The following is a 13,329-nucleotide window of genomic DNA, read 5'->3' as shown; positions in this document are numbered from 1 at the left end:
CCTCATGATTTACTTACATTAATGCAAACTCTTCTCACACCTGGTGATTTTATGGTGTGGAAAAAGCAATGGAAAATAATTTTATCTGATTTATTAAAAATTTTGTGGCAAACTCCAGATAATTACCTGGATTTTGAAAACAATTATATCACATTAGACCTTTTATCTGGTGACAATAATATGGCAAATCCTCAAAAACAAGCAATGCTTATCCCTCGTCCAGTTCTTACTGAAATCACACGTGCTGCTGAAAAGGCCTTAACATTATTACCATCTCAAACTCCTCATTCTCATTATACCACCATCAAGCAATCGCCAAATGAAAATATTATTCACTTTTATAACCGTTTGTACGAAGCTGTCTCTTCCCAGGTCCCTAATCCTGACCTCCAACAAGCGCTCCTACTCGAACTTCTCCAAGTTAATACAAATGATGCTTGCAAACAAGTCATTCTCACTCTCCCGCTGTATCCTCCTCCTACTGTTGAATCCATCCTCGAAGTCTGTACGAAGAAGGTGCAGCTGAACACAGCTGCTCCCTTTTTGAAAAAAGTGGGGATGGTTGGGGAGGTTGTGGAGAATGTTACAGGTACAGGAGAAACTCAATCGCGCGGTAACTTTGTATGCTATCGTTGTCAGAAAAAGGGACATGTAGCTCGCAATTGCAGAGCAATTATAACTGCTGATAAAAACTCTCCAAAGACTGTTTCCCCAGGTCAACAGCAGGGAAACTAGCGACTCAACGCGTCCTAACAGCTCCGCGTTCAGACATAAATAGGGCTGCAGACAAAGCAACTTGGACTTCTGGACTCAGGTTTAAGGTAACCTGTGATAAAGCACACCATTTCAACAACAACAAACAGACTGTAATACCCATCTCATTCCAGAATGTGGACCACATGCCAGAATTTACATACCTTTTTGTTATTGGGGACACTCGGGAAACACCTGCTGGGATAGAGGTTACACCCACACTGATGAAAGTGGATCAGAACGGGTGTTCTAACCTAATGGTACAATGTATATATCCACAGTATTTTATGCCTAAAGGTCAAGTCATTGCACAGGCCTTTCCACTGCCCAAATACCTGCCGACAGATGGTCATATCCCAGCCATCTGTTGGACTGAGGTTTTGGGAAACGACAAACCTGTAATAGAATGTAAGCTCCGTTACAAATCCCATAAAATCAGTATAATGGGAATGTTAGACACAGGTGCTGATGTGTCTGTCATTCCATTTGATAAGTGGCCTACGCAATGGGAATTGCAATCTCAGGGCATCATACAAGGGATTGGAGGTACCCAAATTGCAAAGCAGTCCAAACACACCATCCAAATTGAAGGTCCTGAAGGACAAATAGCGACACTTCGTCCGTATGTCCTAGACACCAAATTCACCCTGTGGGGAAGGGATGCCATGTCTCAGTGGGGAACAAAAATTGATATCACGCCTAGACATCAAAATTTTCCCTTGCAGGCCACTGAAGCAGAGTGCCATCCACATAAATTAACTTGGAAAACAGATGAACCCGTGTGGGTTAACCAGTGGTCGTTAAAAAAAGAAAACTTAGAGGCACTCAAAACATTAGTGGCTGAACAATTGGCTAAAGGAAATATAGTTCCAACTAACAGCCCATGGAACACACCCGTGTTTGTAATACAAAAACCGGGAAAGAACAAATATAGGCTACTCCAAGATCTTAGAGAAGTTAATAAGGTTATTGAAGACATGGGACCCCTTCAACCAGGTATGCCATCACCTTCAATGCTCCCACAACATTGGCATTTAGCTGTTCTTGACATCAAAGATTGCTTCTTTCATATTCCGCTCCACCCTGCAGATGCCCCCCGATTTGCATTTTCTGTACCATCTCTTAATCGCGAAACTCCCATGGAACGTTATCATTGGCTTGTGCTTCCCCAAGGTATGAAAAATTCCCCAACTCTGTGCCAAGAGTATATTGCTAAAATTCTATCTCCCATCCGTGCCAAAGCAGAGAAAGCCATCATCCTGCATTACATGGATGATGTGCTGGTGTGTGCTCCCAATAATCAGTATCTCGAGCAGACACTTAACATGGTGGTTGAGGCCCTAGAGGCCAAGGGCTTTGAATTACAACCTGAAAAAATGCAGAGAACAAGCCCTTGGAAATACCTCGGACTCAAAATCACAGAAACCTCTATCACCCCAACACCTGTCACCATTAATAATAACCCAAAAACATTAGAGGAAGTGCAACAGATCTGTGGGACACTGAAGTATTTAAGGTCATGGTTAGGACTCACCACAGAGGATGTAGCTCCTATTGCAAACCTAGTAAAAGGGGAAGGCGGTCCAGCATCCCCTCGATCCCTGACAGAAGAGGCAAGGCAGTCTCTCAAAAAGATACAAGAGCTCATTTCCACCAGACAAGCGCACAGGTATCAGCCCTCCCTCCCCTTTAAGCTTGTCATTCTAGGGAAGGTACCACGCTTTCATGGCCTCATATTTCAGTGGGACAAAGAGCAGAAGGAACCCCTCATCATAATTGAATGGGTGCTCCTTCCACTCCAACCTCCTAAAACCATCACACAGCCACAAGAACTAATGGCAAAAATTATCATGAAGGGTAGAGCAAGGCTCCGCACCCTGGCAGGATGTGACTTTGCATGCATCTATTTACCTGTAACAACTGATGCATTAGATCACCTACTCCAAAATAATATAAATTTACAATTTGCATTAGATAGTTACTCAGGCCAAATCTCAAATCATTACCCAAAACATGACATGTTTAATCTGCCATTTTCTTTCATCCCTCGAGAGATTCAAAGTAGAAAACCCCTTGATGCGATTACCATTTTTACTGATGCCTCAGGAAAAAGTAAAAAGTCCGTGGTCACATGGAAAAATCCAAAGACGCAAAAGTGGGAATCTGACATTGAGGTAATCCAGGGATCACCACAAGTAGCTGAATTAGCAGCTGTTGTTAGAGCATTTGAGAGATTCAAAGAACCCTTTAATTTGGTCACAGACTCAGCATATGTAGCTGGAGTAACTGTTAGAGCTGAGCATGCTCTCCTAAAAGAAATCTCAAACAAGAAAATTTATGATTTACTCTCAAAATTAATTTATCTAGTTTCCCACAGAGAGCATCCCTATTTTGTCATGCATGTGAGGTCACATACAAACCTGCCAGGATTTATTGCGGAGGGCAATCGTAGAGATGATGCTCTGGCTATGCCAGCAGACATAGTTCTATCAGCCGACTTACCAAAGCTCCCCCAAGTTTTTGAACAAGCAAAATTGAGCCATGCCATGTACCATCAAAATATTCCTGCTCTTATCCGCATGTTCCATCTGTCGCGGACACAGGCAAAAGCAATAGTAGCAACATGTCCCAACTGCCAGAAGCTACAGCTTCCATCACTGGGCATGGGGGTCAATCCCAGAGGCATTAATAGTGGTGAAGTGTGGCAAATGGACGTCACACATTTCCCTGAATTTGGGAGATTAAAATACGTTCATGTTTCTATTGATACCTTCTCTGGTGCTATGTATGCCTCTGCACATGCAGGTGAAAAGGCTAAGGATGTTGAAAAACATCTTGTCCAAGCTTTTGCTGTGCTCGGTATACCTGAGGAGATAAAAACTGATAATGGACCTGCCTACACCTCCCAGGAGTTTAAAAACTTTCGTCAGCAGTGGGGATTTCGACATGTTACAGGTATTCCTCACTCCCCAACTGGACAAGGCATTGTTGAACGTGCCCATCAAACCCTCAAGCGAATGCTGCTACAACAATCAGGGACCACCAAACTCAACTCACCTGTCCTCAGACTCAGCAAAGCACTGTTTACCATAAACTTCCTGAATGGCACCTTTGAGGATCCAAACCCTCCCATCTATCGTCATTTCCAGAACACCAGGAGACAGAAACTGCAGGAAAATCCAGAAGTCCTGATCCGGGACCCAGAGACTCAAAAAATCCAAGGACCGTACAAACTTGTAACTTGGGGACGTGGGTATGCCAGTGTATCTACCCCTCAAGGACTGAGATGGATCCCAGGCAAGTGGGTAAAACCTTATGTCACTTCCTCAAAAGTTAAGGAGGTTAAAACTGCCTCCTGGAAGAGACGCCGTAAAAAGAATCCTGATTTTGCACCTTCATGTAAACCCCCTACTGCAGATCTTTATGTTAATCCCTTAAGTTAAGTTGCACTGTTTTGCACTCAGGTTTTTGCACTGTATTTTGTAAATCTTTGTCCTGATACTCCATACCATAGATGTCCTGACTAAACCCCTGAGTTTTGACTGGGGAACTAGTTTAAAGGCATCCTAGGTACTGTTGAGTTGTAGGGACGATAGATTACAATTATATTTTGCACTGTTTTGTTACTGTTCTATGCACTTTTAAGTTACTAAGAGTTACAACCCAGCTTTAAAGAAAAAAAAATAGGGAATTGTTGCTGCCTGTTTTGAGCTTCCCCTCCCCCCTCCCAAAGACATGTGCTCATAGCTCCTTTGTTCCAAGCGCGGGCAAAGCCAAATGTAACTCAGACTCTTCAGCAGTGTCTGATTGGCCGCTCGCCCCGGGTCCGCCCCCAGTCCTCCCCTTTCCCCTTCTCCTAATAAAAGATCGTCGAGGGGAAGCAAAGGCTCTCTCTCAGCTCAGCTACTTTCCTGTGAACATCTCTGGTCGTCTGTCTCATTTGAAGGCTTCTAACTGCAGGGAATTGAGCGAGCAGGGAGCTATATTTCTCCCTCTTTGCTTCTGCTGATGGTATTTGCTCTGCAGCTGATTCAGGTACCGATTTTAGAGCTACTGAAGTGCTAGATTGCCCGTGCTACCTCTCAAGGCTGCTCGAGGCTTTCTAAGGCATTGAAATACAAGCGCTAGCCGGTATAAAGCTGAAAAGATACCATCCGCACATCTCCTCTCCCTTTGTTGGGAGGCCTTGAAGAATCTTTTGTTGATCATGCACCTCTACTGGTAACGTTTTGAGCAAGGACCCCCATATATGTACATCTATTTACAATTTTTATAGGCAGGTAATACTCAGGCTCTAATACTTTACTCCTGCAGCCCAATGGATCATCTCATACCCCTCCCAGGGGCTCTATGCACCTCACTCTACAGACTTAAAGGAGCAACCATATGTTCTGGGAGAAAAGCAGTACTAATTAAAACTATATTTTTAACTGGAATTTATTCTATGACTGAGAATACAGAGAATACAGCCCCAGGTGAATCTTCTGGGGTAAAATGGTCAGAGGAAGCTCCTTATGTCACATCACAAGGGAATTATTAGGAAGATGAGTTTTCTCTGCTGTAAGAGCTTTGGGTTTTAAGACAGTTGAGGTAATTAATACCATTACCACCTTGTCATTTTCCTGAGATTTAATTCAAAAGACTTGTTAAATTGTAGAGTAACAAGAGGTCATTGAAGGAAGAGCTATTCTAAGAAGACAATTCCCTTTTTAGATGATAATACAATTTTCAGATAAGCTAAATCAGAAAGAGAAGTGAATACACACTGCTGTTTAAGTTTTCTTTCTTGTATTGAATTAATCACATAAAAAAAAGAAAGAAAAAATTGAGTAAGTTGGATAAAAAAAAAAATTGAATTTTCCTCTATGAATGTCTGATGTTAAAATATAATTTATTTCCTATTAGCACAACTGTAATGAAAAAGTAAAAAATTTAGTAAGACACACAGAAATACCCTAAAAAATTATGTATTAAAGATGCTGAATACAGATTTACTTTGTCGTATCTCTAAAAAATGCTAACTTTCTAGTAATTTAGTTAGCAGCTAGAGGTTTGCAGATGAGATGCTCAGGTGACGACTGAAAAGTGGGAGTCAGAGCCCCAGGAAACTGGGCTTCTCTTTGATAGGAGAATGCTGCCACTTCCTCAGGTGCATACATTGTGTGTTTGGCATTTGGCTGAACACCCTGAGAATGAGACAGCAGAGTTCTAACTGTTTTGTACCAGTCACAATACATAACCAACCCCTTCCGGAAGACTTTGAGCTGCGAGTGTGCTTTAAGCTTCAGACAATGCTGGTTCTTTTGACTCCTCAATACTTCACCTTTTTTTTTCACTTGAAAGTCTGGGGAACTTGAGGAAAAACTGCTATTCTGGTAAGAGTCATCTTTTTCTCATAAATAAAAGCCTGCCTCTTCAGCTGCCATGAGCTGGCGTAACTCCTCTGATTTGGTACTTCCATGTACCAAGTACATTCATGAAGATTTACTTCCTTTTCCTGTAGATCTACATGGAAGTGAGACCTACTCCCCCTCTCTTAGAGATGGTATCTCAGCAGACCATTTCCAGCCTGAAATCCTGTCTTTGGTACAGGTAGCGGCCACCCATGTTAGGAAGTAGTCAGGGTGTATTAGAAATTTGGGATGTGCTGAGCTCCCCCTCTCTCTGTGGATGGTGATACACACACAGCTGAGTGGAATCAGACAGGTTTGCCATGCACTGTGCCAGATCAGGATTTTTACTGCCCTTTTCATGCCCTGCTTGTCTCCAGAGGAGCTCTCTGGTGCCTCACTCAGCAGCACAGTCCCACTGACGTGATTTTCCTGCTCTCATCTGACTGCTCCCCAGGTCAGCAGCTCTTGTCCTCAAGGCCTCCTCCTTCCCTTCAGGTGCCACCCATCCCTGCCCTGTGGGAACGTCATTAGGAACGAGGGGAGATAATTGTCAGCTGGCACAAAGCCTCACTTAGGTGATCTGAGTTCATCACTTACCTCCGTGACGGCGAAGCTTCTTTTCCCACAGGGAACAACCTTGTACCACTTGTCATGCAGAACATCCATGAAGCCGTGGGATTTGTACTGGCTGATCAGGTCAGAGATGTTTGAGGTGAGAGGAGAGTTGGGGGGAAGACCAATGCCATATCCTAGAAGGGAGAACAGTACCATGATCTCTCTCTTGTTTGGTTTTTGCTGAAATATGCTCATCTCAGCATGGAAGAGCAGGCTGACACTCTGTTTCAGCCAGCCAGCTCAAACCTGGCTTACTGTGGTCTGAGAATGCTGAGACAAGACCTTTTTTTGTGCAAAATAAAGTCACTCAGTATAAACAAAATAAACAAATTCAAAATTATGATGGCCATACAAGAAATATGTAAAACTGGAGGTTCAAAAACTTAAAAGGGAGGCAATGGATGAATAAATCCTTTCTCTAGAAACACAGACATTTTCATGCCCTTGCCATGGATTCTTTCAGCAATGCAAAAAGGCCTCAATGTCACATAAACTATTCTGTGATCCCCTTGCATTGTTAGAGCACTGAATGTGACTGTGGTGTCAGATGTGACATTTTCTTCCTGCGCATTTTCTGATGAGGAGCTGTATGCACGTAAATATATACAGGAGCAATCTTCATTGTCATCACACAGCAATTTAAAGCCCAGGGGCTATACTTTCAGTTCATGCACTTCTGCTCTGGCACTGACAGGGACTTCCAGATACTAACAAATGCAGTTTTTAGCCACTGTGTTGTCTTTCACCATGTCGAAGTGCTGGTAAAGGACTTAGTGTAAGTGAAAATGAATTCAGTAACTCTGATTATGGTATTTCTATTTGCAGATTCTGGGGTTTGACTTTAGAAATTCTAAACAAATACAATTGATGTCTCAAAGGCATTCAGTTGCATGCCAATTATCTGCAGAGATTCATTTCCAGTCCACTGTGGATTTTTGTTTTTCAGTTCAGAATTCAAAATTTCAGACTGTTTCCTTAAAAAAGCCCACAACAACACAGGAAGAAATAAAAAAACCTTCACAGACAGACAAGTGCTGAATTTGCCATGACAGTGGCTCTCTTTTCAATGAGTGATGAGGTGATAAGTGTTCCTACAATGCAGTAGTCTCCCTTGCTCCCGAGATTTTTATACTGTGCCTAAAATTCCACCTGAATAAATTTGCTCACGTCAAAGGATTTGTTTCAGAGTTGGCACAGCTAAGACTCATAAATACCCCATTATCAGCATATTTCTTTTGTAATTGGGGTATATGAAATCCAGCCATCCAAAATCATACAGTTTGGGGTCTATTTGTTTGTTTCTTTTTCTCTATTGAAATCTAATCTACTTGATTCCAAGTTGTGGAAGGTTTCAGTTTTACTTCAGCAGAGCAGACCTTTCTGAAAGGGATTTATCAGGTTTCTGAAGGAGGTTGTTTTATCATATGATGGGAGCAGTTGGAGCGATTGCCTTCGGAGGGGAGGGAAGTGGAAGCACCAGTCCTTTCCACTGGCCATCTATCACAGAAGTGGTTCCTAAAGTCTGCTGCCCATGTGCTCATCCATGCTGGAAGCAGCTTCACACCAGCCTTGCTTCCAAAGGCTGCCTTCTGAGCTGTCCTTGCTAATTCCTTGAGGCTGCAGGAGTCCACACACCAGGGCAGGCTCCCTTCTCAGTTAACTACAGATTCAGTGGGAATCTTGAGCTGACCTTTAAAATGGGAACAGTATTTGTCTGCTTCAGATGAGAGTGAAACTGCAGAACTGCATTTGGAACATGTTTGAACTGGGTTTTGAACACGTGTCAACAAAGCGAGCTGTCAGAAGAGAAGCCTCATTTCAGGGGCCTCTTTATTTCATGGCGAGCAGGGAGATGGACTGTGCCTCCTACTTGTCTGGAGACAGTCTGCCTGAGCACTTGGAATAATTCCTATATTGAGCATGGCAACAGGTCACAGAATCACAGAACCACAGCATGGTTTGGGTTGGAACGGACGTTAAATACCATTCAGTTCCAACCCTTCCATGGGGAATCTTCCACTAAACCAAGTTGCTCAAAGCTCCACCCAACCTGGCCTTGAAATAGGTGGTACAAGTGATCTGAGAGCTCAAAAAACCACAAAAAAAGGCTGGAGCTTTTATTCTGCTCAGTCACTGAGAATTTTGTCATAATCCTCAAGGGGTCCTCAGTTTCACCTCCGTATTTTCACTGAGAATACCACAGGACAACAAAGCAAACTCAACACAGCAGAAACAGAGCAGTGTGTTATAAAACTGGTTATTACCTTCAATGGCAAAGGGTTTTCCCACAGTTAAGAGCTTGCAGTCGGCATCTATTGACACTTCATAATCTAAGAGTGCTTTATCCATGATGAAGGCATCGAGTTTCTCTGGATCATGCCTGTATTCAACATCAAAGTCAGAAACACAATCACTTCACAGTCTAAGGCTCAGTGACACTCATTGAACACTTGTCCATGCAGTTTTCTGGAAGATTACTGTAGGAAAACAGGGGCCAGGGACAGCTATTTGCACATCTGCACTTAAAATGACAACTGGTTTATGTTTTGAAGGAGGGAATTGTGCACAAAATGCAAACTTGGTGCCTTTGTGCATTAGGAGCAGTCAGCGTGTTTAGGACTTATTTTGCTTCCACAAAATGCTATTGTTCTGAAAGACAAAAACCACTACAATATCTTGAACTTTGACTCAATTGAGAGTCAGCACAAGGCTTTAGTGGAAAAGATCAAAAATTGCTAAAATACTTTGGAATTTTATTTTGGTAATTTAATACCAATTTTATTTGTTATTTGGTAATTTAATTGGTGTCTTGGTTTCTTTGTGATGTTAAGCTTGGGGATATTAGAGCAAAAACACAGAAGGATAACCTATTCAATGTTGTGTCTCATCCTTTCTCCTTGAATATGAGGTAAATTATCTCCTTCACCCAATTCAGCTTTTCCTTGTGTTGTCTTCATGAAGACAGATGACTGAATTTTACTAAAATAATAATTTCTGAACAGCATGCTTGGATAAAATAATGATACAAAAGAACAGTTGCAGTGCCTGTTCTTATCTGATCCTGGGACTGCACCCTCCATTCCTGTCCCCTTAAACCTCTGGGTGTTCTCCTGATGTGATTACTTCATTGATTTCAATCCATTGACTCCAGTTTGACCCAAAGAACTGCCATGCATTATCAATAGGGTGGGTCTGGGAAAAAATATATAAACAGAAAACAACAGGAAAAAACTGCTGGTGAAAAGTTCTCAGGCCATCTGCTACGCAACTTCTAAGATAAATGAACAAATTATTTCAGGCTTATTGCCACCTCTCCTGTTTCCTGCAAGAATTGTGTGTCCCCCAGACTGTCAAGCACAAATGTCTCTGAGGTACACTGACATGATTCCTCAAGCAACAAGACTTCTATTACTTTTTACCAGTCTAGTGCTTCTTTTATTCATTTTAACGACAAATTAAGGTTCCTCTCTGAGAACCTCCTTTCCTCGCACCACACTGAGGAACCTCATTGGCAGCTTTTGCTTGGACTGCATGTTTTTTTCTGAATGTTTCTCACTGCCTGGGCTCCCAAGCTCAGAAACCTGCCAGGAGTTTATACATTGTCCCTGCCTGACGGCACCCCCACACCCAGGTGAGGTACCTGGGCATTCCCACCTGGCCCAAATGCATTTTAATCCACTGAACTCCATGTTTTGTGGGACCCTCAGCACCGGCAAGATCAGAGGGAAAGGATCAGTGGGACATGGGATCCATGGAGTGGTGATATTTTCTACTTCATCTGTCTCTCTGTCACTATCTTTCTCTCTCCCCACCACCATCACCACCTCTCTCACACATTTACTGTTAAATAAAATCCATACTACTGACTTTGTCCTCGTTTTCACCTTAATTCAGGCATCTCTCTTTTTATTTTATTTTAATACCCAGATGGTAACAACTGGCCAGGGGAGGAGGTGTGGTGCTGCGTGCAGGGGCTCACTTCAGGTAGGCCACGCCGTCGTTGGTGGCAGGGACGTTGTAGCGCCGCATGTACTCATGCATCTCCGGGAAGCTCTGCCTCACGTAGTCCTCGGCGCTGCTCTCCCGCACCGTGCCGAACCGGAACCCTTGGGAGGGGTGGTGGAGCTGAGGGCAGGACAGGAGAAGATCAGCAGAGCCATCTGCTTCCCATCACACCTGGTATCTCCGTCCTAGCATGGCAACAGTTCCTCAGAAACCTGCAGCATTCATGGACCTGCCCCTCTGGGTGTTTCCCTGCAGGTAGCTTCCCACCCCCCAGGAAAGACCTGGAGAGACTTACCGGGTGACTAAATAGCCTGTCTGTGTACTCTCAGGGTTTTCTTCAAATGTGAAAAACAATCCCCATGAAGCACCCAAAATCTAGGTGTTTATTGGCATTACTTGTCTCTAGACCAGACAGTGTTTCAGGAAATGTTATGAGAAGCCTCTGGGCTTTCTGGGGCTCTGGGTAACCAGCAGAGGACACAGAGTCTGGATTTGTTTCGGCAGAATATGTTTTACTGACTCCTTAGGGATGAAATTTAGCCTTCTGCAGAAGGGTAGCACCTCCAGTTCATCTCTAGAAGCATAGACACTGTATCACAGTCTTTGCTGCCATTCCTCACAGACAAACTGAGGACTGAAAGGTTGTGTACACCAAAAAAGTCTCCCCTGGCAGTGAGCAGGAGGGAGAATTCCCCTCTGTACAGCCCAGGCTGCAACCATGGCTGTACACACACAGACTCTTTTCATTGTTTTGTGCCCTGCCCTTTTCTGAATGGACTTCATGCTCTGTAGCCCCAAGGATCCCAGTCAGGTTTCACAGATCCCTCTTTCTACAGCTTCTGTTTGCCTTTGGAGCATTTAGAGACTTGTGGGGAAAGTCTCAAGCTGCCATGGAAGAGTCAGGCAGCATCTTCCACTCTGCCAAGCACTTCCTTGAGCTGGCCAAGTGCTGCCAAGCCACAGTAATTCAAAAGCCTTCAGCAACCCACCAGCCTCTAACAGGCCAAGCTTTCAGAGCACAGGAAGCCAAACAGAGCTAAAGCTGAAGCAGTCAGGCTGTATTTGCTTCCCAGGAAGCTCATGGACATCACAGCAGCTTGCAAAGATGATCTCACCACGGCCACGCTCTGCTTGGCAAAGACCAAGCCAAGAAGCATTCTGCCAGTCCATCTGGCCCCTGCATTATCATCTAAGCAGAACGGAGTGCAGAGCACCACAGAGCCATAAAAAGACCTTTCCCAGTCTTCTCTTCAATGACCCCATGGATAAAAGAGTGTTTGTAGTTTTTTTAAGAATAGCAGAGGTAGGATGTAAACTCACAGTCACCCAGTTTAGTCTGAAAATGAACAGAAAAAGGTCTTTTGAATGCTGTTTCTGATGTCATGAAAGCTATGAAAATTCTGTATTTCTGGAAATTTTTACCTGAAAAGTGGGCAGGTGGTAACCACCTTGTGGTCTGCTGATCTGTGATCCCTGTGTTGCAACCTGGGAATGAGACCTGCAGCTAATTACAAGTCTGTGGGCATGAAGGGAGCCCTGGCAGATTTTTTTTTACATGTTCTGGTGTAGATGGCTGTGGGACAAGCAACGCAGGGTGTGCCTCCATCTGGAGCTGGCCATTGTGCTGTGCCAGAAGGACTGTGGGCACAGAGGGAAATGTTCTTGCCTAGGAGTGTGGGAGCAGCATTCAAGTGCCAGAAGACATAAATAACAGGAGCTGGGCTGTGACAATACCTCATGGAGACTTCCAGCACAATGCTGTCAGCCAAAATCTTGAGCCACTGAAGACGACCTGCTTAAAGAAGGAACTTGGAGTAGGGTTCATCTTCTCTGTCCCAAGAAGATCATCACCACAGTCAAGATGAATTGTTTTAGATTTTATTTCTTGGCAGTTTCAGTGAAGAGACTTGAAACCCCATTAAGACCCAACACTGAACCACACTGGCATCTTCCAAGTCAACTTAGGTGTTTGTTGAGAGATTTGTGGCCCACCTAGTGATGCCAACTGCAGTGTAACACCTGATGTGCAGACAAAGTCTGACTTCACTGGAAAGCATCTCTCCCTCAGACTGTCACCAATGTCTGCATTTGGCTAAATTTTTAAGCCTGGATGAGAAAGGCTGGTACAAAACCAGTAAACTGAACCTCCATGCAATTTTCTATCCTAAATCCTTTGCTGAGGACTGCCCACACTTTGCTTTATGTTGGGCATCCTGTCAAATTTCACCCCAAATGATGACAACACTGGAATGTTTATCAGACCAAAAGTCCATCTGGCTTAATATCTTGTCTCTAGCAACACCAGATGCCTGGTAGGAAGTCTTGGGAAGCCTGTGTAAGGGAGTTGTTCAGCAATCCCTTGCATCCAGTGCTCTATCTGCTTCTGGTAATCTTTGCTTTTTCTTAAGCATCATTACGTGGCTGCAGCTTTGTATTTGATGAACTCCTTTTACGAAGGATAAACGTTAATAATTGTTTTAATCCTCTCTGTCTTTCAAGGACTTCGGTTTTCTTCTTACTGCTGCTTATCCACAGGAGGAAAAGGTCTGCTTGCAGCTCTGTG

The 13,329-nt window shown here is 43.6% G+C and overlaps 1 protein-coding gene across 1 annotated transcript in view; it reads right to left on the bottom strand.

Moving 5' to 3' along the window:
* Positions 1–13,329, bottom strand: part of GRIN3A (glutamate ionotropic receptor NMDA type subunit 3A) — a 76,247-nt gene that overhangs the window by 16,611 nt on the left and 46,307 nt on the right. The window contains exons 4-6 of the mRNA XM_032096734.1: positions 10,741–10,886; positions 9,026–9,141; positions 6,744–6,895 (exon numbers count right to left, since the gene is read on the bottom strand). Coding sequence (XP_031952625.1) covers positions 6,744–6,895; positions 9,026–9,141; positions 10,741–10,886 — 414 coding nt within the window. The remainder of the gene's footprint in view (positions 1–6,743; positions 6,896–9,025; positions 9,142–10,740; positions 10,887–13,329) is intronic.

The sequence above is a fragment of the Corvus moneduloides genome, chromosome Z (assembly GCF_009650955.1).
Source record: "Corvus moneduloides isolate bCorMon1 chromosome Z, bCorMon1.pri, whole genome shotgun sequence".
Taxonomy (NCBI): Eukaryota; Metazoa; Chordata; class Aves; order Passeriformes; family Corvidae; genus Corvus; species Corvus moneduloides.
This window is presented reverse-complemented; position numbering and strand designations above follow the sequence as displayed.